At 40.5% G+C, this 22,433-nt stretch overlaps 3 protein-coding genes and 1 long non-coding RNA gene across 4 annotated transcripts; 1 reads left to right on the top strand and 3 right to left on the bottom strand.

Moving 5' to 3' along the window:
* Positions 1 to 4,971: 4,971 nt before the first annotated feature.
* Positions 4,972 to 5,421, bottom strand: LOC121758204. Its single transcript, XR_006041375.1, has 2 exons — positions 5,305 to 5,421; positions 4,972 to 5,204 (listed from the first exon to the last, which is right to left on the bottom strand). It is a non-coding gene; the product is annotated as an uncharacterized LOC121758204 (long non-coding RNA).
* Positions 5,422 to 9,409: 3,988 nt separating this feature from the next.
* Positions 9,410 to 11,866, top strand: LOC121759297 (ADP,ATP carrier protein 1, mitochondrial-like). The gene is made up of 4 exons (XM_042154831.1): positions 9,410 to 9,595; positions 10,285 to 10,784; positions 10,886 to 11,257; positions 11,356 to 11,866. The coding sequence occupies exons 1-4, from the start codon at positions 9,463 to 9,465 to the stop codon at positions 11,650 to 11,652; spliced, it is 1,302 nt and encodes a 433-aa protein (XP_042010765.1). The 5' UTR covers positions 9,410 to 9,462; the 3' UTR covers positions 11,653 to 11,866.
* Positions 11,867 to 13,804: 1,938 nt separating this feature from the next.
* Positions 13,805 to 15,493, bottom strand: LOC121758311 (auxin response factor 17-like). Its single transcript, XM_042153730.1, has 2 exons — positions 14,558 to 15,493; positions 13,805 to 14,370 (listed from the first exon to the last, which is right to left on the bottom strand). Exons 1-2 carry the CDS (start codon positions 15,485 to 15,487, stop codon positions 13,912 to 13,914), a joined length of 1,389 nt encoding a protein of 462 aa, XP_042009664.1. The 5' UTR covers positions 15,488 to 15,493; the 3' UTR covers positions 13,805 to 13,911.
* Positions 15,494 to 18,924: 3,431 nt separating this feature from the next.
* On the bottom strand, positions 18,925 to 21,820 carry LOC121759354 (eukaryotic translation initiation factor 5-like). Its single transcript, XM_042154909.1, has 2 exons — positions 21,665 to 21,820; positions 18,925 to 20,871 (listed from the first exon to the last, which is right to left on the bottom strand). Exon 2 carries the CDS (start codon positions 20,526 to 20,528, stop codon positions 19,197 to 19,199), a length of 1,332 nt encoding a protein of 443 aa, XP_042010843.1. The 5' UTR covers positions 20,529 to 20,871; positions 21,665 to 21,820; the 3' UTR covers positions 18,925 to 19,196.
* Between the last annotated feature and the right edge of the window lie 613 nt (positions 21,821 to 22,433).

The raw sequence follows: 22,433 nt of genomic DNA, 5'->3' as shown, positions 1-22,433 counted from the left end.
TATAAATTATAGGATGCCACCACGGAGAGCAGGCAGGCCGCGAGGCCGAGGACATGGAAGGGGCAGAGGACAAGCCCGAAACAACCTCCCAATCTATGAAGGGGAAGTGCAAGAGGAGTGGAATGAGGTAACACCACCTCCATCGCCAGTTCCACCACCGCCACCACCCCAACCACAGGATCGTCGGGTCGAGGAAATGTTTCTGAGACAGAACCCACCAACTTTTAACGGGTTAGGAGACCCAACGGTGGCAGAAACATGGATCCGCGCTTTGGAACGCATATTCGACTTTTTACACTGCACAGACCAGGAGCGGCTGTCCTGTGTGACTTTTCAGCTGACTGGACCCGCAGACTTTTGGTGGGAGGCGAGGAAAAAGACTATGGCTCAAATGCAACTAGGAGAGATGACTTGGGAGGAATTTAAAGCTGAAATCTATGAAAAGTATATTCCCAAGAGTTACAGGAAGAAAAGGGAGACTGAATTCTACCATCTGAAGCAAGGACGAATGTCAGTGACGGACTACGACCGGATGTTCTGTGAGATGGCTCGGTACGCCCCAGATCAGGTAGATACCGACGCCAAGATGGCTGAAAAGTTCTGTACTGGACTTAGGCACGAGATACGCATGACGCTGGCTAGCCACGGAGGGCTGTCCTACACTGAGGCTCTGGGACGAGCACTGGACATCGAGGCAGCCATGCCGGGGGAAAAGACTACACCAGCTGTGAACCCTACTCCACCCCCGGCTCAGTCCCAAGCACCCAGGGACAAGAGGAGATGGGAAGGACCACGAGCTCAACCTGATCCTAAGAAGGGAGGGTATGGACCAAGCAGGCCACAATATGGTGGATACCAGACTACCCCTGGATCTTTCAGGGGGAACATGTCAAAAACCAGTCCGTGTCCTAGATGCAATAGGCTGCATGGCGGCATCTGCAAGGCAGGAGCTGATACTTGCTTCAACTGCGGAGGAGCTGGACATTTTGCGAAGAACTGCCCAAGCAAGAACCCAGGGACGGGAGCAAAACTTCACCCGTCAGCTCAGCACCCACAACTGCGCGCAATGAATGTTCAACCTGGATCAAATTCACAGCAGACACCAAGGAATCAGCAGCAGAGGCCGAAACTCCCAACACAGGCTCGAGCTTATGCGATGAGACAGAAGCAGCCAGAGGTGAACCAGGGAAATTTGGCAGGTATGGGTAAGCTTTTCAACACACCCGTTATGCTTCTGTTTGATACTGGTGCCTCGCATTCTTTTATATCTGCTCATTGCGTGACTACTTTGAAACTCGAGACGAAAGAATCTGAACATGGGATGGAAGTAGTTTCCCCAGTAGGAGGACGGATAGAAATATCTCGTACTTGCTCGAGCTTAGAAATCACTCTGGGTGAACTTAAGGTTGTAGCAAACAATCTCAGTGTTATGATTATGTGGGACGTAGACATAATCCTGGGAATGGATTGGCTGGCTGAAAATCATGCCACCATCCTATGCAAGGAAAGGCAAATTTCCTTTAAAACCATCGAGGGTGAACCTGCTCGCTTTCAAGGAATCTCCATGGGAAACCGGAAGTCCGTAATATCAATGCTGCAAGCCAGCAAGTTGATGAAGAAAGGATGTCCGGCATACCTTGTCTACCTGAACAAAGAGGAGAAAGAAGAGAGGAAATTAGAGGAAGTCGAAGTCGCTCGCGACTTTCCAGATGTGTTTCCTGACACACTACCGGGTCTACCGCCAGACCGACAAGTAGAATTCACCATAGATCTAGAACCAGGATCTGCCCCGGTATCAAAGGCACCATATCGAATGGCTCCAAAGGAACTGGATGAACTGAAGGTACAGTTGCAAGAACTCCTGGACCTGGGATTCATCAGACCCAGCGTCTCGCCGTGGGGAGCACCTGTACTGTTTGTCAAGAAGAAAGACGGAACCATGAGAATGTGTGTGGACTACCGAGAGCTTAACAAGCTGACTCTCAAGAACAAGTACCCGTTACCCAGGATCGACGATCTGTTTGACCAGCTCAAGGGAGCCAGTGTGTTCTCCAAGATGGACCTGAAGTCAGGCTATCACCAACTGAAGATTAAGCCGGAGGATGTGCCCAAGACAGCCTTCCGAACTAGATATGGTCACTATGAGTTTACGGTGGTGCCGTTTGGACTAACGAATGCACCGGCAGTGTTCATGGATTTGATGAACCGCGTTTTCCACCCATATCTCGACAAGTTTGTCTTAGTCTTCATTGACGACGTACTGATATACTCCAAGAATAGAAAGGAACATGAGGAACACCTACGGCTTGCCCTAGAGACACTACGGGCAGAGAAGTTGTACGCCAAATTCAGCAAGTGCGAATTCTGGCTCAAGGAGGTGAATTTCCTCGGACATATTGTAACAGCAGAAGGAATCCGAGTAGATCCTGCCAAGGTAGAGGCAGTAAGGAACTGGAAGGCTCCGACGACGCCCAACGAAATCCGAAGTTTCCTCGGACTAGCTGGCTACTACAGAAGGTTTATTGAGGGCTTTTCAAAGATTGCAAGGCCAATGACTCAGCAACTCAAGAAGGGAACCAAAGTCTCATGGTCTCCCGAGTGTGAGGCAAGCTTCCAACTACTAAAGGAGAAATTAACCAGCGCACCCGTACTAGCAGTCCCAGAATCAGGGACGGACTACGTTGTCTATACAGATGCTTCCAAGAACGGACTTGGATGTGTGTTGATGCAGAATGGGAAGGTGATTGCTTATGCGTCACGACAGCTCAGACCACACGAGCTCAACTACCCAACACACGACCTAGAACTAGCAGCAGTGGTTCACGCATTGAAAATTTGGAGGCACCACCTATATGGAGTTAGGTGTGAGATTTTCACGGACCACAAGAGCCTCAAGTACTTCTTCGAGCAGAAGGACTTGAACATGAGACAAAGAAGATGGCTCGAGCTAGTGAAAGATTACGACTGTGGCATAAACTACCACCCGGGGAAGGCCAACGTTGTGGCAGACGCTTTGAGCCGAAAGAGTCAGCACCAACTAGCAGTCCTGTTCACCCAGGAAGAAGAACTGCTTAGAGAATTCGACAAAATGAGTTTGGAGATGGTGCAAGCACCTGAGACGGTGGAAAGTATAATTTCGACTCTAGTAGTTGTTCCCGATTTGAGGGGCAGGATCGTGGAAGCCCAGAGACGGGACGAAACTCTGGAGAAGTTGCGTTTGAAATTGAGGACGGGTAAACAAGAGAACTACCAGGAAGAGGCAGACAATGCGCTCACGTTTGAAGGGAGATTGTGTGTACCCAACCAAGAAGAGCTCAGAAATGAAATAATGAGCGAAGCGCACGATACCGCATACACCGCCCACCCAGGGAGTACAAAGATGTATCAGGACCTAAAAAGGAAGTTCTGGTGGGACGGCATGAAGAGAGATGTAGCATCCTACGTCGAGAGGTGTCTTGCCTGTCAACAAGTGAAGGCCCTACACCAACGGCCGTATGGAAAGTTGCAGCCGTTAGAGATTCCCAAGTGGAAATGGGAACATATAGCCATGGATTTTGTCACGGGGTTACCAAGATCTCAAAGAGGAAATACCGCGATTTGGGTGATAGTTGATCGTCTCACCAAGAGCGCTCATTTTATACCGATTCCTATCACGTATGGATCAGAGAAGCTAGCCCAGTTGTACGTGAAGGAAATCATTCGCCTGCATGGCATACCAGCGACGATCACGTCGGATAGAGATGCCAAATTCACGTCCAGATTTTGGAAGAGCCTACAGAAAGAGCTGGGGACGCGACTGAATTTCAGCACGGCATTTCACCCACAGACCGACGGACAGTCGGAAAGAACCATTCAGACGCTTGAAGACATGCTGAGAGCAGTAGTGCTCGATAGAGGGAGCAATTGGGAGCAAGTGCTACCATTGATAGAATTTGCTTATAACAACAGCTACCAAGCCACGATTGACATGGCTCCGTATGAAGCGCTGTACGGGAAAAAGTGTAGATCACCCCTCTACTGGGATGAGGTCGGTGAGAGGAAGATTTTGGGCCCAGATGTAATTGAGGAAATGATAGAAATTGTCAGAAGAATCCGAGAGAGGATCAAGGAGGCTCAGGACAGACAGAAGTCCTATGCAGATGTTCGACGGACTGAGTTGCAGTTTGAGGTGGGAGATAAAGTTTTCTTGAAAGTATCACCCTCAAAAGGGATAGCCAGATTTGGAGTCAAGGGAAAACTCCGACCCCGATATATAGGACCGTACGAGATCCTAGAGGCTGTGGGACCAGTAGCTTATCGATTGGCGTTACCGCCAAGCTTTGGAAATGTTCACAACGTATTCCATGTATCCCAACTCAGGAAGTATGTGTTTGATCCGAAGCACGTGGTTCATCAGGAGGAGATGATATTAAATCCGGATCTAAGTTATGAGGAAAAACCGAAGGCAATTCTGGACAGGAAGGTGCAGCAGTTAAGAAACAAATCCATTCCTTCAGTGAAAGTACTTTGGGAGCACCACGGGCAGGAAGAGGCCACGTGGGAGTTGGAAGATAAGATGAGGGAGCAATATCCCGAGCTGTTCGAGTAAAGCCGTACAAATTTCGGGACGAAATTTCGTTTAAGGAGGGTGGAATGTGACGCCCCGGATTTTTAATCGTTTTATCAGATTCTTTTAGCGCGATTAATGTCCGTATGAACGAAGGATATCTTGTTGTAATCTTCGACGTCGAATCGAATTAAGTATTTTGTTGAGGAGGAAAGTTTAAGTGCAACAAGGATTTCTATTTAAATAGCAAGATTTTAAATAAGAGATTATTGGAATTGGTTGAAGAAAAAGCAAATACAACTTCATGAGATAATTGGTATACAAAAGAAAAGGGTGCAAGAATAAAAGTAAATTGTGATACTTTTATAAAGGAAAAGTGAGTGCATACAAATAACTCTACATCCAAATGTCTAATGAAGAATAAGAATACTAATAGTACAATACAATACAAGTTGTACAAGTTTTCACATGTGAAAGAGACTTCACATAGCTACACTACCTCCTCCATTCCATCCTTTCAACCCTAGTAGAAAAAGCTAGAAGCTATTTATTTTGGTAAGAAAGCTAAGAAAATGCAGAGGAATCCTTTTCTCTTTCCCCATCCCCTCTCTTCTCGGTTCCTGCTCCCACCAAACATCAAGAAGGACAGCCTTTCCACCTGCAAAATTTTAGCATGAACTTGGGGATTAAAATTTTGACACAAAGGATAAAGGTGGGACACAAGCTCAAAGAAGAAATAATTGGCAAGCAAGGACAACCAAAGGTGGAAGTAAGGACTCCCTTTCACCAAGGCTCAAGCAACCGCCAAAGGACTTCCTCCCCTCAAGAATTTCACTAATCTAGGCATGGAAGCCTCCCAAGGATCAGCCCTCACTAGCCAAGGCTTTGGCCTATAAATACCGCCCTCCCCTCCCCACTCCACACACATAATTACCAAAATCTTGGAAGGCAAAGGAGTGCAGCGGAGTAGGGAGCGGCGGAGCGGAGCAGCGACAGTGAGAAGGGCAGGCCGAAAGAGTTCACCGAGCAAGGTAACTCGATAACTCACTCGTGCATCATATAGACAAATAAGATAGCACAAGAACATAGATTTGCTCAATGTGATTCTTCGCAATTCATAAGCAGTCACAGTAGGGAGACCCCCCCCCCTCAAACAATGAACAACTTGGGATAGATAAAGCTACTGCCCAACTTCCCCTCAAAGCACAATAATCATTGGAACAAGGATTGATATAACAAAAACATTAGCAAGCTACTGTCCAAACTCAAACTTGGAATGAATCACGAAATGGTGAAAGGGGAAAAGGGGAAGGGTGACTTAGCTTGGTGTGTAGGGCCGTCCGACGGAAGCCGAGTGACGGCGGAGCTCCGGAAACTCCCGCGGAGCAGCTGCATGCCGCGGCAGGGGAAGGAAGGAGGAGGCGACGCCTCCCCTCCACTGGCCGACGGGTTTGAAGGGAGACGGGACGGCGACGCGGGGGAAGGCGAAAATTCGTCGGTCGCCGGGAAGGAGAAAGAAAGAGATGAAGGAGGGAGCGTGAACTACTCTTCCCAGATCGGGAATCTCAATTTGATGAGGGAGAAAGAAAAGAAAATGAGATGTTGGGGGAGTTGACTTTGGTAGAGGGAGAGAGTGGGTTACGATGGATAGAAGGGAGTATGGAGAATTTTGGGCCATTTAAATTATTTGATTTGGGCCCAGAATTTAATAAAAGAAAAGAGGAAAAAAAATGGGTTTTTTTTTTCTCAGTTGGGCCTTGGGAGAAAATTATTGTTGGAGGGAAATTAAATTGGTGCTTGGGAAATTTATATTATTTTGGAAAAGGGATTAATTTAAGGAATTAAGCTTGGAGCTTAATTAAATTAATCTCTAGATAAATTAAGTGTCCCAAAGACGTGAAAAGTTAAGCGGAGATGCGAAGGGCCGACCGGCGTCGCCCCGCGACGCCATGGGCGGCCTTAAGAAAAATCTTAAGAAAAGATCTAAGAAAGGGATTTTCCGAGAATCCATATTTTATTAAATAAGCGCCCAAAGAATTATTTAGAGAAAATAGAATTTCTCCAAAGTTAGTAAAGTGAATAAATAAACTCTGCGGAGTAGTGAAGCCGGTGTAGGATTAAGAGAATCCTATAAACCGAGACAAAGATAGTTGCTATCCAATAGGATGCATGCATTCTTTTTCTCAGAAGGAATAGTTTGAGTACTAATTAGCGTGTTACGCTATTTATTTCTAAAGGAGAAATTGTTCAAGAGGCAAGAAAGGCCGAACGAGGAATTGTTAATTGGAGATAAGCATAACAGGTGGGCTTTCTTTTAATATCCAGCACTATAGTGTGGATATAAAGCAAATGTTTTGAAGTTATGAAATATCATTTCTGAAAAATGAAAATGTGATCATCTCTTTCAAAGTTGTTGTCATGCCATAAAATAATTGTTTTTGAGACCTGTCTGAAATGGGCTATATGCCGAGACTTTTGGCGATGCCGAAAGGTTAGTAACGAATTCGGTTCCCTATAGGACCGCAAATCCTATTCGGAAAAATGTGCACAAGAGCTGTGAGCCATCCTAGAGAGAGGTTGGCCGGCGAGGGTGTTCGTTGAAGGTGGCCACCTTCACGACACACTAGTTTCTCAGACATGGTAGAATATGAAAGAACTTAGACTGCAGTCGGACTTGTAAGATCACAAAAGAATTTAGTATGCTCGGGCCTTTTGAGAAAACCCCGCGTGATACTGTGGATGGATGACAACTTATATTTGTATGTTTTGTTTTCGGCACGTGTCCACTGAGTACTCCTGTACTCAGCCCTGCATGTATTTATAAATGTGCAGGTTGAACGCCCAGAGAGAGGAGAATTGATCGGAGTCGATGCTAGTAAATAATCGTGTGGATTCCCAGGCGATTCGTGTCCTCATACACGAAGTCGTTCAGTAGGGACCTAGTCCGCTGTGTTTTGTTAAATGAGAATAGAAATGTCTCATCATCGAACTCTGATTCATTTGACTTGTTGAATTACTCTGTTTTGAGAAATTGTAACCGAATACTTGGTTCTTATTTTGTGATATCCATCATTTGGCTTCGGCAAGTTCTTCAGATTCTACCCCCTTTCTATCCCCGCTTCTTTAATCCCCCATTAGTCGCGAATTACTCAATCTCGTTATCCTTAACGAGAATTGGGTCGTGACAGGAACCGGCCGGTTCCGGCAGTTTTTGGGCGGTTAACCGCCAGTTAACCGTGAAAACCGGCGGTTAACCGCCGATTCAGGGGCTGTCGGAGGCGGCGTGGGACACGAGGCAACATGGCGCAGCTTTTGGCAGACGGTTTGTTGACCGAACCGGCGGTTTTTTCCCGGAAACTGGCGGTTTTCGCCCGGAAACCGGCGGTTCCGGCGGTTTTCCGCCGAAACCGCCGGTTTTCCGAAATTCAAATTTTTTTTTTAATTTCAGATTTCAAATTCAAATTCTTCCATTTACCCCATTTTTATCTATAAATACCCCCCTCTATCTGTCATTTACATTTAGAAGTTGTCCTCATGTTCCTTCTGATTTGATTTTGATACCCGCTTGTTGTAGATGTATTATGTATATGTATTGTAATTTGTAATGTATCGTTGTCCGTTACAACTCAAACTCAATAAAATTGATATCATTTTCTCCTTATTCGCCGTATTTCTATGTGAATTATACATTGTCTTGTTCCAATTTGTTATATAAATCCAAATTTCAAATTAAAAAAAAAAAAAAACCGAACCGCGAAACCGCCGGTTCCGAATCGGAACCGCCTAAACCGCCGGAAAAACCGGCGGTTCCGAACCGGAACCGGAACCGCCGGTTTTCGAACCGGAACCGGAACCATGAAATAGCCTCACGGTTCGGTTCCGGTTCCACCTTCGACAAAACCGGAACCGGCGGTTCCGAACCGGAACTGCCGATTTTTGAACCGTGGGCAACACTACTCACATTCAAATAAAAAATTTATCTAAAAAAATTGCACTCCTTCCAGATAATTGTTATTCCTTTTTTTGTTGTTTCATTAAAAGCGATCATTTTCATTTTTAGGAAAAAACCAACCAATTGTACTTTTCTACTTTATTGTATCCTTATACTTTTCTATTTTAATTTTTCTCTCCACTTAATGTAATAATCATTTTCTTAAATTTTGTTCAACAAATTCATTAATTGTAATAAATCGAATGGAATATGATAGAATAAAGTCCAATTTGCATCCCTTACATTTGCTTTAAAATTCTTTTTGGTCTCTTATATTAAGTTTCTTTTGGTCCCTAACATATTATTTTTGTACATGTATGGGACCCGAAAAGAATTTTGTGGAAAATGTATGAGACTAAAATTAGACTTTAGTCCTAGATTATAATTAAGTTATTAAATTGATCAAACATTTTTACGGTTAATTTTAACAGAAAATGATTATTTTGGACCAAAATAATATGTTTGAGACCAAAAGGTAATAAAATAATATGTTAGAGGCCAAAAGGTCACAAACTTAGTGTATGAGATCAAAAATAATTTTAGGGCAAATGTAAGGGACAAAAATTGGACTTTAGTCAATATGATATTGCAAAAAATAAGTAAAATTTTGTGATGACAAGTCACAGGTTCAAACCCCGCCACCCATTGGGAGACTTTCAGCCTTAATCGGCAAACCCGATCCAACAGGATTAATCAGATTCCACCAAAGGCGATTTCGATTTACATGTGGTCTAGAAAAAAGTTTGTGCACGACAAATCGATAATTAACCTCAACACTAGAAAGCCCAAGGTTAAAAGGATGCACTTACTTCGACTTCCCTGGCTCTAATACAAATGATCCGGCCCATTACTCCATTTTGACCCGCACTAATTTTCGCATGCTCCGCGACGCAGCGTGTTCCATGCGCCCTTCCTCGTCAAATTCATGCTAGGTATTCAGCTCTACTACTATAAAACGGGCATCTGCAGCCAATTTTATTGGACTCTCTCGCTCCTCGGTCGTCTCTCCTCCAATCCCATCATTTCTCTCCCCCCATTTTCAAGTCGACCGCAGCCAGGTAACACCTTCCCTCCTAATTCTCGCTACTTCTTTACTGCCATTTTTAAAAATCTATTTTTTTTAAAAATTTTTTAATTTTTTTATGGATTCAGCGGAATTTGCGTCTTTGTATGATTCTGAAAACTTCTCTTTCCCTGTTTTTCCTTGGATCGCATTTGAATGTTCTTCTATTTACTGCTTCCATACAAGTATTTAAGTTTGCCCTCTGTGATGCTGATTTGGATCCGAATGTGGCTTGCAATTTTTTTGTACTTCATGTAGGGTTATTATATAGAGAAAGGTATGAACTCGCCTAGATCTGGAATTGTAGATTCGAATAGAGCTAGACTTAGATCTGATTCATTTGTATACAATAACAAGCATGTTTGAATGTATTTCTATAAATTTTATGGCAATTAGTTTTGCTTATGATAGGCAATCATTTTCTTTGGCTAGCTCTAAATTTCTGGAGTCCAGATTGTTAGAGTTACTGCAAATTAGAATATGATGAAATTTCGTCATTGAGTTATTATGATTACATAATTAATGTTGGCTTGCTATTTGACAAAGCAAGTAATTGTGTATGCATAGGATTTGAATATGAAGAGTTAGTAGATATCTGTTCCATTGTAACTTTGATGTGTACTTCTAATCAAGCTCGTGCCAGCCCCTTACGTGCCTAATATTCTGTCCTATTGGGATATTTAGGTATTATGGCAGATCAAAACCATTTCCCAACTATCTCCCAGAAGGTAACTAACCAATTACATCTGGGATCGAGCATCTCACAAGTGCGCAATGGAGGTGTCCCACAACCTGCCGCATATCAGAGACGATTTGCTTATGGCAATTACACAAACCAAGCCTTCCAATATCCTAAGACCTGTGTTGCAACCCAGGATCTGTCGTTGGTCTCTGTGAATGCTAACCCAGTGTTTGCTCAGGCTCCCTCAGAGAAAGGCTTTGCTGGCTTTGCAATCGACTTTCTTATGGGAGGAGTTTCAGCTGCTGTGTCAAAGACCGCTGCTGCTCCTATTGAGCGTGTGAAGCTTTTGATCCAAAACCAAGATGAAATGATCAAGGCCGGCCGTCTTTCTGAGCCATACAAAGGAATTGGAGAGTGTTTTGGTAGGACGATTAAGGATGAAGGGTTTGGATCACTGTGGAGAGGAAACACTGCTAATGTCATCCGTTACTTCCCCACTCAGGTCCACCTAGTTTTTCACTTTTATGCACAGTCATATAGTTGCCTGTATCATTATCTATATGCTGTTATGATGCTAACTCATGGTTTTTGTGTGTTCAACAGGCCTTGAATTTTGCTTTCAAGGATTACTTCAAGAGACTGTTTAACTTCAAGAAGGACCGTGATGGTTACTGGAAATGGTTCGCTGGCAACCTTGCTTCCGGTGGTGCTGCTGGTGCTTCCTCACTTCTCTTTGTGTACTCCTTGGATTATGCTCGTACTCGTCTTGCCAATGATTCCAAGGCTGCAAAGAAAGGAGGTGAGAGACAGTTCAATGGTCTAATTGATGTCTACAGGAAGACTCTCAAATCAGATGGTTTGGCTGGTTTGTACCGTGGGTTCAACATCTCATGTGTTGGTATCATCGTATACCGTGGTCTGTATTTTGGTATGTACGACTCTCTGAAGCCAGTCCTCCTAACTGGATCTCTGCAGGTTAGTTACTATATTCCCCTAGAATCCATATAGAATGCTCTCTGATCCGGAAAAAATTCCTGACCGTACTAAACTGGCAATGCTTGTGATGATTACAGGATAGTTTCTTTGCTAGTTTTGCCCTCGGTTGGCTCATCACCAATGGTGCTGGTCTTGCCTCCTACCCAATTGACACTGTTCGCAGAAGAATGATGATGACATCAGGTGAGGCTGTCAAGTACAAAAGCTCAATGGATGCCTTCACCCAGATCCTCAAGAATGAGGGTGCCAAGTCGTTGTTCAAGGGTGCTGGAGCAAACATTCTTCGTGCTGTTGCTGGTGCTGGTGTGCTTGCGGGTTATGACAAGCTTCAGGTTATCGTTTTCGGAAAGAAATATGGATCTGGTGGTGGTTAAGTGTCCACTGGTTTTTTGGAAAGAGATGGTGATGATAAATCCATTTTTGCTGTTTAGTTCGAGAAAATGACAAAACCAAAGTATGATCGAAGATAAAAATATTGTTTGAGAATTGACAATGCGCGATGATAGCCTTCTTGTTATTTAGTTTGGGAATTGTCTCTCCTGTTTTTATAATTTTTTGTTATTAATTTCATACTCTGTTATGTTACTATATGTTTCGGATGTATCATGTCGAATTTTCCTATAAAGCTTTTTGTTTTAATGAAAAAAAGTAAACTTCGACGTAACCTACAGTATAAATTGTCAATATTACAACTTTTTGTTTTAGGCTAATTCGGTTAAAAAAATTTTAATTTTTTAATTAACGTATTTTTATTGATAATTTTATATGTAGGCATGAAAATACAACTTTTTTCATAAATAATGATAATGAACTCATTTCAGGCAATCCTATGTAGATAGGGTTAATTTTCGGGCTAACTCTAATAGCATGAGTATCATTAGTTCCCTCAATAATTAGAGAAATCTTTCAATTTTGATGCATCTTCAGTAGATTCAATAAAAAAAATCTCATGTTTTCCAAAAACTTTATAACTACAAAGATATGAAGATTTAATTGTAGCTTTGACCACATTTTGCTGACTAGCTATTAATATTTGTCTAAATTCATCACCAAACACAATCGTTTTTCCACCAAAAGATAGTTTTATACTCGATCACTCGCAAACTCATATCCAAAGTTTTAACTTTGAATACAGTACATATGGATCGTAGGGACTTCATCATTTATAATAACTAATAAGCTTTGCCTTCACAATCAATTCTGCATGTTCACTTCCATGTTTGATGTTAAAGTCAATTCTTCATTTGGATTAATAGAAATCTTGAATCGAGAGTGAGTTGTTTTTTCACCTTGTATTAATATTAAAGTATACCACTTCAAGCATATTAAAAAAAATTATCCTTTTGAATATATCCCTGCAAACAAAATGCATGACATTGCTAGTCAGTGAACTTCGAAAGGAAGTTCATATGATCTCTTGATAAAGCTTCTCAATCATAACAAAATACATCATTGATCTATATTTTGTGACAAGATAATCACATATACTTTTCCAAAATTCATTGTGTTGTGAGTGAAAACGTACCCAAGAAAAGTGCATTGAGTAAGTACTTCTAGGTTTTGTGTGAAGTCTGGTGATAATCATATCCTATTAAATGCATATACGGCTACAAACATGGCTGGTGACATAGTTTCCAGGAAGTTCACGTTTGGATACTCGATGAGACTCGCAGGGTGAGCTATAAACTGATAAACTGAAATGCAAGAGTTGCATGTGCAAAACAACTAGTGAAATGAACAAGAGAGAGTTTGGTGAGTATATTGTGAGAGAAGAAAAAGGGGAAATCATATCTCCCTTAAATACTAGTCCGGTCTTCTTGTGTTCTACTACTTGATAATTGAAGGGAGACTTTCGTACTCCTACTATATTCTTGTGTTTTATAGTTTGCACCAATTTTATTTTTTGATATAGTCCCATTTTTCATCTAGCAAACGAATTATCTTTATCCTGATTCTTCTGCTCAAAGTGTCATTTATTTTTATACTAGAAGATAATTTATCAACCTTTTTTGGTTTATTTGGTTAAGTGTTTTTTTTTGGACGACTCACTTAGTTTTAGTAAAATCCGAAAGCTCACATATAGATAAAGTAACTGATACGTAAACAAATAGTCCCAAATATTTTGAACAAGATACTTGATTTAACTTGATAAAAACATGTTTGGGCTCATCGTCAATTAGTCAAAAAAAAAAGTGTCGAAATTTTTCTTGGAGAAAGGTTTATGGTTAAATTTGGGTTCAAATCTCACTTGTACTGTAATGTAATTATATTTCAACATCTTGTTCGTTGCGTGTTGTAGTATAATTATAGTATAGTATAGTATAGTATAATATATTTCATCATCTGTGTATTATATTTCATCTTAATTTGATCAAGTGATATACTACCATATAAACCAAGTTAAGTCCCATACGTATGCTTTGCAGTCCATGCAAACATTATAATTATACATGAAATATCTCTACCTTTGAATTAGGTGACAGCATCTAATTTTTACTAATTTTGTATGTTGAAAGCATTAAAACAAGAAGCAAAGCAAGCCAGACAACATTTCCTAGTAGTATTTTCCAAAGAAGTCAAATCACATTTTGAAACAATGTCTAAAAATGGACTCCCTATACAGTCAAAAAAAATCAGTCTGTATGTGCAGCAATGGCATCCCTCTCCTCCGTAGACGTCGCAATCTTCCTTCCGAACAACTGGAATGACGTAGCAGCCTGAACGCCGTTCTGGCTGACCGGCGACACAATGTCCGAGCTGGATCTCCCAATAGTCAACACTGTGGAGATAGATATGACTTCTTCATCAGGTTCTTTAGTTGGAGGTTGGGGGATGTCGTTCAGAGGCTGGGGGACGTCGGTTGGAGGTTGGACGACGTCGGCCGTCATATGGTTTCGCCTGGCTCCCTGCATGCCAGCAGGAGGATATTGATGCAATAGTGACGAATCGGTCGCTAGGATGCCCGGATCAGGCAAGAATCTCAACCTCTTCGCGGGATGGAACCCGGGATCGATTAGTGGAGAGAGTGGTAGGTATTCCACTTCCCATGGGCTCACATTCGCATGCGAACCTTCGGGGTCATCCCAATTCACCTAAAGTATATGTACTAGTACGTTATAGTTATAAACAGAAATTTAAAGGTAGCGTCATAGTAGACTAGATTTCAGACATTACTCTATCAAACACTACACACATTTATAATGTTGCTCTCACACATCAATTCAATTCAATTAAATTAAATCATCATAAAATTAAACATAAACAAAGCAGAAAGTTAACCTGCAACATGCGCCAGGGGGACTTGCGCCAGATCCCGGTCATCGGTATCGTCACGGCGGTTACGCCACCTTGGATCCACGCCAGCCGCGAGGCGTCGTCACTATCCACCGCCATCCTAACCTTCATCCCCGCGCTCCACGGAATCCGCAGCGCCTCGTTAACCTTCTCTGCCGCCACGACGAAATCAGGGGACCCTACCTTCGGGTAGTACACCACCTCGAACCGCAGTCCTCTCACCGCGCTCTCGATCGCCGAGATTGCCTCCGCGGCCTCCGATTTCTCGTCGCCGCCGAACCTCTCCGCGCGCCGGATCCCGACGAACAGCTCGTCCGTCGATTTCCTCTTCATAAACACGACCGAATCGCCGGCGACGAGGCGCTTCGCGTTCACGAACTTGCTCCAGCCAGTGGTGAGCAGGTGGCGCCGCGGCGTGCCTCGGTAGATGTGACGGAACCCCCACGCATTGTCGTGAGTGTCTCTCGTCACCAGAGTCTGCACAGGCGGATCCGCGTCGAAGTCGAGCGGCGGCAGGATGATGTCCGCGCAAAACCTAGGCACCGAGAAACCGCCGCCGTTGTTGGCGTCCGATCGCGTCAGGATCTTCGCGAACGAGAGGATTTCGTCATCGGCGGCGGCGGAGCCTCCACCGGTCGGAAGCGAATCGAACTGATACAGCGGCTGGAGGAGAATTCTGGAAAAAACTTGATCGGAAACGGAATCGCATAGGTAGCGAACGGAGATGACTTGGCAAGGAATCCAGGGGCAAGTGTGGGTGAAATTGTGATTAGCGGCGGCGGAGCACTGCTCGAGATGCCCCTGCGGGAAGTAGTAGACGGCGGAATTGACGGTAGGAACGTGGACGCCGGCGCCGGCAATTGCGTGCCAGATTGAGGAATCGATTTCGGCAGCGGCAGTTGGGGGTGAAGTCATGGTTGAGGTTTTGTCGTTTCTACAAATTTTGTTTATATATTTATAGATATATATGTTGTGAATTGTGATACAGAGAGAGAGAAAAGAGAAGACAGATAAAATGTGGAGTGCATTTCTGAGTCCGCATTGGATGGAATGAATGAGATACGCTAACAGTTCGTAAAATCTGTTCATAAATCCTAACTGAAAGATTTATTCATAATTCTATTATATACATTTCAAAATGATTGCTAATTAAAAGCTTTCAACATTTTTCAATATATATCATATTTTGACGAATTCTAAAGACTGCCAATAAATATCTCATCGATTTCAATATACTCCTTTATAGGAGTATTATTTTGTCAGTTCATCTTATGAAAATAAACATTTGTATTTTTAAAATTTTTATAGACATCATTATCCACTAACATAATCATATTATCATTTCAAAATATGCGGAGTAATATTTGTTATAGGATGGAAGTGAGTAGTAATGTATTTATTTTGGAGCGTAGTAATTTTTTTTATCTGTAATGAGCGAGTCTCATTATATATTAATAATAATACTTTTGCACTTATTTTTTTTATTTAATTAATTTTATATTAAAATTTGTGTCTATGACTGACTAATTTTTTTGACAAATATTATATGTAGGCGCATTGAAAAATAATCATTAATTAAATATTTATTCGTGTATTGTAAAAGAATAACCTGATTTTTAATTATATAAATCACTATATGTTTTATTATATACATAATCTCCATTATACAATTTGTTGTTACTTTCGGCATATTTTTAGTGAATCAATATAAATGGGTCAGTTCATTTGAATTCGCCAAATTATATTTCAATCAGCTAGCAAACAAAACAACCATTTAAACAGTTCCACGTGGATGCTAAGCTAATTATCATTCCACTTTTTTTAGAAAAGATTAATTAGGAATCCTATATCAAATTAATAGAGAGTCTGATATATCATGGTGTTATATGTTTTATTTCCTGTCAATTTCAGACATTTTAGAAAAGCCATATATATTACTCCATACATTTTATAAGTAGAAATATTCCTGATATATGCATTAGGAAAATAACATGAAATACAGCTAAAAGCACATCAATATAGTCTAATCCAAATTCTTAATCAAATCCAATATAGCTTGATCCAATCCTCTAAATTACTACGAAAATTGTATGTTTAACTAACATATGTCAGATTTAAAAACAAGCGGGATGAACCAGTCCAGTTCTATTAACTTGATTTCTTGAACCGTTGAGAGATTCCCTGAGTCAGGATTCCAACTCATATAAAAAATGGTCCGATGGGACCAAGAAACTCAAGGAACATTTGGTCTGAGGCTATGATACGTGCACCACACTTAGAGCCCGAGACAAGAGGCCCTGCACTCTGTAGCGCTAAAGGAACGAAGGTCAAACCCTATGCCCTGATCGTTATCAAAACTATGTGAGCAAATAAGGCTCGATAATCTTATCCTCTCCTTTTGTTTTATCTTTTGTGTTTAATACTCCCTCTGTTCCATAGTAGTTGAAGTATTTCTTTTCGGCACAGAGATTATGAAAAATTGTGTTAAGTGAGTTAAGTAAAAGATGAATAAAGTAGTAAAGGAAAAAGATAGAGAGATGAAGAGAGAATAAAGTAAGAGAAAATAAAGTACATGAGAAGAAATGTATTGACTTAATTTTACTAAAAAGGAAAATGACTTCACTATTATGGAACGTACTAAAATGGAAAAATGACTCCATTATTATGGAACCGAGAGAGTATTATTATTAGTGTCAAGAATATCTATTAGCTTCGTTCGAGTTTTTCTTTTTGTAGTTTAGGAAATATTCCCATTTATGGGTCCATGATCTATAGTTAAGAATTGAAAGACATGTGATTAACACGGTAATAATTGTCAGAATCAATGAAGTCTTCAAATTATTTATTATTTATTTTAAAATTTATAAAAAACCTTCTTATTCAATAATAAAGGTACTTCTTTTATCAATGGATGAATGTCCATTTAGTTCAAGAAGTTACCAATTGGGGTAATTGACTCATTTCATAGAAAAATTACACTGCAAAAAAGAAATCGGCTCTTCCTGGCTGTCAAAGGCGAGTTGGTCCTATTATTCTCACATCATTATCTTAAAACTTTGGCCATATTACTTTTCTATTATTGTTTTAGAAAAATAACATACTCCCCCGTCCTTGAAAATTTGTCACTTATTTTCATTTCCGTCCGTCCCTAAAAATTTATCACCTTTCACTTTTGTCATTTTTAGTAGTGGACCTCATATTCCACTAACTCATTCTCACTCACATTTTATTATAAAACTAATATATAAAAACAGGACTCATATGCCACTAACTTTTTTAACTCACTTTCTATAACTTTTCTTAAAACTCGTGCCCGGGTCAAATGATGACAAATTATGGGGGGCGGAGGGAGTATTAAAGCCACGGTTTTCACTCCTTAATAGCGCCATAAACTTAACAATTATTTTCCCATTTATAATCTATGGCTAACGTGAAAACGTGCCATTAAATTTATGGATTCAATGATCCAAGCCATTAAATTTATGGATTCAATGATCCAACACTAGTATTTGATGTAAAATAATACTCCCTCTGTTACAAAAGAATATGAAATTTGGATTTGGCATGAATTTTAATGTAAAATCGGAAAGTAAGAAAGATTTATAGAAAGAAAAAGTAATTAGAGTATTGCTCGTAGAAAATGAGTTGTACCTTATTAAAAAAATTCTAAAATTAAAAAATGCATAATTTTATAAAACATGCTAAAAATAAAAAAATTATATATTTTCGTGGGACAGAGGACTACTAACTCATTTTCAATACATAATAGTAGTATGTAATTAAACAATGTAAAATATGATCTGATTTATATTTTCTTATGACTCACTTTTTCAAGTTATGAAATAGGTGAGAATCAAAATTATTTTTAATATTTTACTTTTCAGAACTAAATAAATTAACCAAACCAAAATCATCATTATCAATATATAGTGATCAAAATATATTATTTTAAATTATAATATACTGTGAAAAGTGATCCAATAAATCAGATTTGATTTTTAATTATATATAATACTACTCCCTCCGTTCCATAGTAGTGGAGTCATTTTGCCATTTTGGTACATTCCATAGTAGTGGAGTTCCCTTTTTAGTAAAAGTTAACACATTTCTTCTCACTTACTTTACTCTCTCTTACTTTATTCTCTCTTCATCTCTCTACTTTCTTAATCTCCGTGCCGAAAAGAAATGCCCCCACTACTATGGAATGGAGGGAGTACTACTTTAGTTATATCTTCAGACTATATATCACTACACCAAAAGCTATGGAAGTTACTAAGTGAATATATAAAAAATCGAATGGGAATATGGGATGACATTCATAGAACGATTGATTAATAACAACACACCAACGATTTAATAACTAAAGAAAAATGTCATTCATAATAGCAAACGGAACGCAACAGAAGAGTTTCTTAGAACAAGAAACATCTCTTCCAAGACGCTAAAACAACAAAAACTTAAAACCACTCCACAATAAAAACCTGTGTCCGACGGCATTTATTGACGACGACAACAACAACAACCCAACTGCAACAGACAGCATCGTTCGTGCCATGCCGTTGCTATAGACACTAGTAGAACATAATGGGAAATTGTACTGGCAAATAAAGCAGTTTGTAAAGAGTTACTCTTCTTCAGATTCAGATTCAGCGCTCTGCAGCCATTCAATGAAGGGTTTGATATTCTTCCATATTGGAGAGTTTTTGTTGGCACCAGCCAGGCCCTTCTCAAACCATTCCACTATGAACTCCTCCTCCAGCACATCGCCATCATACAAAGCCTTCAACACCAGAGCGACCTCCTTCACAGCCTCTGGGGATGCTTTCCCACAGAAGGCTTCGATGGCTAGAAGCAGATGGCGCTGCGAATCCTCGCCCTCAAGTACCGAGGCAATATAATTTTTCTTCTTCACAACCTCTTTGGAGAAACCTTTTCCAGCTCCCTCAAATAAGGCTTCAAAGTAAGCATTCACAAGCTGCTGGCGAGAGCCAGAGAGAGACTCCAGGAATGATTTGATTTGGGATGCGGAAGAACCCCTGCTCACATACTCCTTGATCAACACAAAGAGTTCATCTTTATCAGCAGCAGCTTTCCCATTTGTCTCTCCATTCCCTTTGGATTTCCCTTCCCTTACAGGAGAGCTCTTACCTGATTTTCCCTTCTCCTCACTGGCTGAGAGCATGACCATACTAGCAGTAACAGCATTCAGCTGTTCTTGGATTGTTTGTTGTGAAGCCACAGCAGAAGTGTCCGTCTGCCACTCGACATCATCATCACTGTCTTCAGCCACTTCACGATCATCCTTTTGGCTACCAGGTGGAGAATGGTCCTCATCAGAGTGGGATTTCTTCTTTGAAGATTTTGATACTGCATCCTTGGAACTACCAGATGACACCTTCTTCTTTGCAGCCTCTTTCTTTTGCTTCTTCAGCTCTTCATCGGCTGCCTCTCCTTCCTTGAGTCGCTCTTTCTCAGCCCTCCTCAATTTCTTGTCCTTCCCCCCCTTCTTAGCCTCAGGAGGGTTCTTGATAATGAATGTTGTGAGCTTGTCCCTCATATCAACCTCTGATATAAAACCACAAGCAGCACACTTGAGATTGATCATCTGTGACTTAGTGATGATAATTTCAGTTTCAGGGTTCCCACAACCATAACACTGAACAAATTTCTTGATGAAATTCTCAAGAAGTCCAGCAAGCTTTGAAGTATCATGAGATCCATTGACGTGGGAAGTTCCAGTCTTCTCATCAAACTTTGATTGAGCTCCCAGCTCACAGCCAAAATACTTGGTTGTGTAGGAGGCCGGCCTACTCAAAGCCTTTGCAATGTCAACCATATTGACTATGTTGGTCTTGATGCCATTACCACGGCCCTCAATTTTTGTGATCATTCTGGGCATCTTATACCTATAGAAGGCATCATCCTTGTTTCCAGCACCAATGTTTTGCAAAGCCATTTTGCAGATGTTGAAAGTAACAATCTATGTCAGTACGGACGCGAGGTTCCCTGTTCTGCAAGAGTTACTCCTCCAAAATTGTAAGAATTCCACAGAAAAGGAGCAGGAACCAAAAACTGGCAGTCTTGACCACGTATTTTATGACCTTGGTGTGACTTGAGATGCATGCAGCCAACTAGAGGTGCCGAATTTCTATCCTTTTTCCTCTGTGAAGGACAGTACTCTCCAAGCAACCCAATTGATAATAAAAAGAGAGATGCCTGCTCAGACATAAAAGAAGTTTCTGACTTGAGACACTCCACTTTTGCTGACTGCAATTACTGCAAGTCCACAAGCCAAAGCCCTGCATACAAACACGAGTCCAAAATAAGGTAACGGTGACTTTGTATTGATATAAAAAAATCTTCAAAAATAGAAAATCATCCAAAAATAGGATAACACCATGTTTATCTGTATCATGAAGTTATAATCTGAACCAAGAACATGCTGTCAATTATCTATGAAGGCACTAACACACAAATTACTACTATATGGCAATGCAGTGCAATAATAACACCAAATAATTTGAGTATTTGAAACAGATAAAACCAAACAGCATATTCAGGATTCCAGTATTTCCACACATAAAACTAACAAGAACTTGATCATCAAGCTAGCAAAACTGAAGTTTTCCAGCATAAAATTACTAATAACGTATAAAGATTCAAAAAAACTAATCCTTAACGCATACTCATCAGTTCATCTAGAAACAGACAAAACGGAAACTCAATCATAATCCTACATCTCAATCAGAGAATCCAATCCAGTTACACACCCACAACCCAAAGATCCAAATCGGAAAACCGGCAAAATCCAATCTCAATCCTCTAAAGCGTGGAAATTCAGATTAATTAACAGTTCATCTATCAAGCACAAGTCAACAATCGAAACCTTAATCCAATCGAAAAATATTCGACACTCGAAATTCAAATCAAAAGCAAATCCAGATCGAAAGCCCCCGATTATGCACAAACAACGGATAGTAGAATAGACATCGACGATGCCGCTCATGACGAATCCAATCAAAATATATAAAATTGGAAAAAGCAATTAAACAAAGCGATAAACCCCGACAGGAAAAGGAACATGAAAAATACCTTAGTTATGCTGAGAAGAAAGGAAAATATAGAGAGAAAGGAGGGGAGGGGAGGGAAGGTAGGGAAATTCCTTAGGAGAGCGAGTGGTTGAGGAGGAACGGAAAGACATGACGTATATATAGAGAAAGTAGGAAACCCTAGTTGCAATTATTCCAATTTGGGGATAATCAAATTACAAACCAAACACCGCCTTTCTTCCATATCGTGTCTCTCGAATATTCGACAACTCACTTTTTTAAAATAAAAAAAAATCGTACATTTTTCTTTATTACCATTATTGATTGACTCGAGATAATAATGATGTGATCAAATAAAATAGTACAAATAATAAGAATACGAATAAAGAATTTATGTGCAATATTTAATTTTATAAGTCAAAATTAATATGAACATACGGAATTCAGTCACAATTCTATTTTTTCGGTTTTTATATTATATAGTATTATTTTACTTATCAATCATAATAATACATACAAATTTCAGCATCATTTGACATGATAGCTCGGCTCAAACGTTAAACAATCACAGAGCACCTTCAATGCAAATAAATCACACCAAATAATCATGTGTACATTGGAGTGAGAGTATATTCAAGATAGCATAGCAACTCTACAAATTCAATTCACACATCTAAGTAATTTCCAAGCACTATATCGAAAACAAACAATTAAAAACGCCTCTGCAATCTGTAGCAAGTGTTGTGCTTAATAACGGGCTTCCCACTAGGCATAACTTTTGATAGGATTAAATAAAATGTTAGTATATGCTA

The sequence above is a fragment of the Salvia splendens genome, chromosome 12 (genome assembly GCF_004379255.2).
Source record: "Salvia splendens isolate huo1 chromosome 12, SspV2, whole genome shotgun sequence".
Lineage (NCBI taxonomy): Eukaryota > Viridiplantae > Streptophyta > Magnoliopsida > Lamiales > Lamiaceae > Salvia > Salvia splendens.
Note: the sequence above shows the minus strand (reverse complement) of the source record. Positions and strands in the feature narration are given on the sequence as shown.

What these genes read in the sequence shown, in the direction of transcription:
- LOC121759297 (XM_042154831.1), top strand. Translation starts at nt 9,463, where the DNA reads ATGCTAGGTATTCAGCTCTACTACTATAAAACGGGCATCTGCAGCCAA. An exon ending in TCCGTTACTTCCCCACTCAG is followed by an intron (nt 10,785 to 10,885) that starts GTCCACCTAGTT and finishes TGTGTTCAACAG; the next exon opens with GCCTTGAATTTTGCTTTCAA. An exon ending in TCCTAACTGGATCTCTGCAG is followed by an intron (nt 11,258 to 11,355) that starts GTTAGTTACTAT and finishes TGATGATTACAG; the next exon opens with GATAGTTTCTTTGCTAGTTT.
- LOC121758311 (XM_042153730.1), bottom strand. Translation starts at nt 15,487, where the DNA reads ATGACTTCACCCCCAACTGCCGCTGCCGAAATCGATTCCTCAATCTGG. An exon ending in CCCCCTGGCGCATGTTGCAG is followed by an intron (nt 14,371 to 14,557) that starts GTTAACTTTCTG and finishes CATATACTTTAG; the next exon opens with GTGAATTGGGATGACCCCGA.
- LOC121759354 (XM_042154909.1), bottom strand. Translation starts at nt 20,528, where the DNA reads ATGGCTTTGCAAAACATTGGTGCTGGAAACAAGGATGATGCCTTCTAT.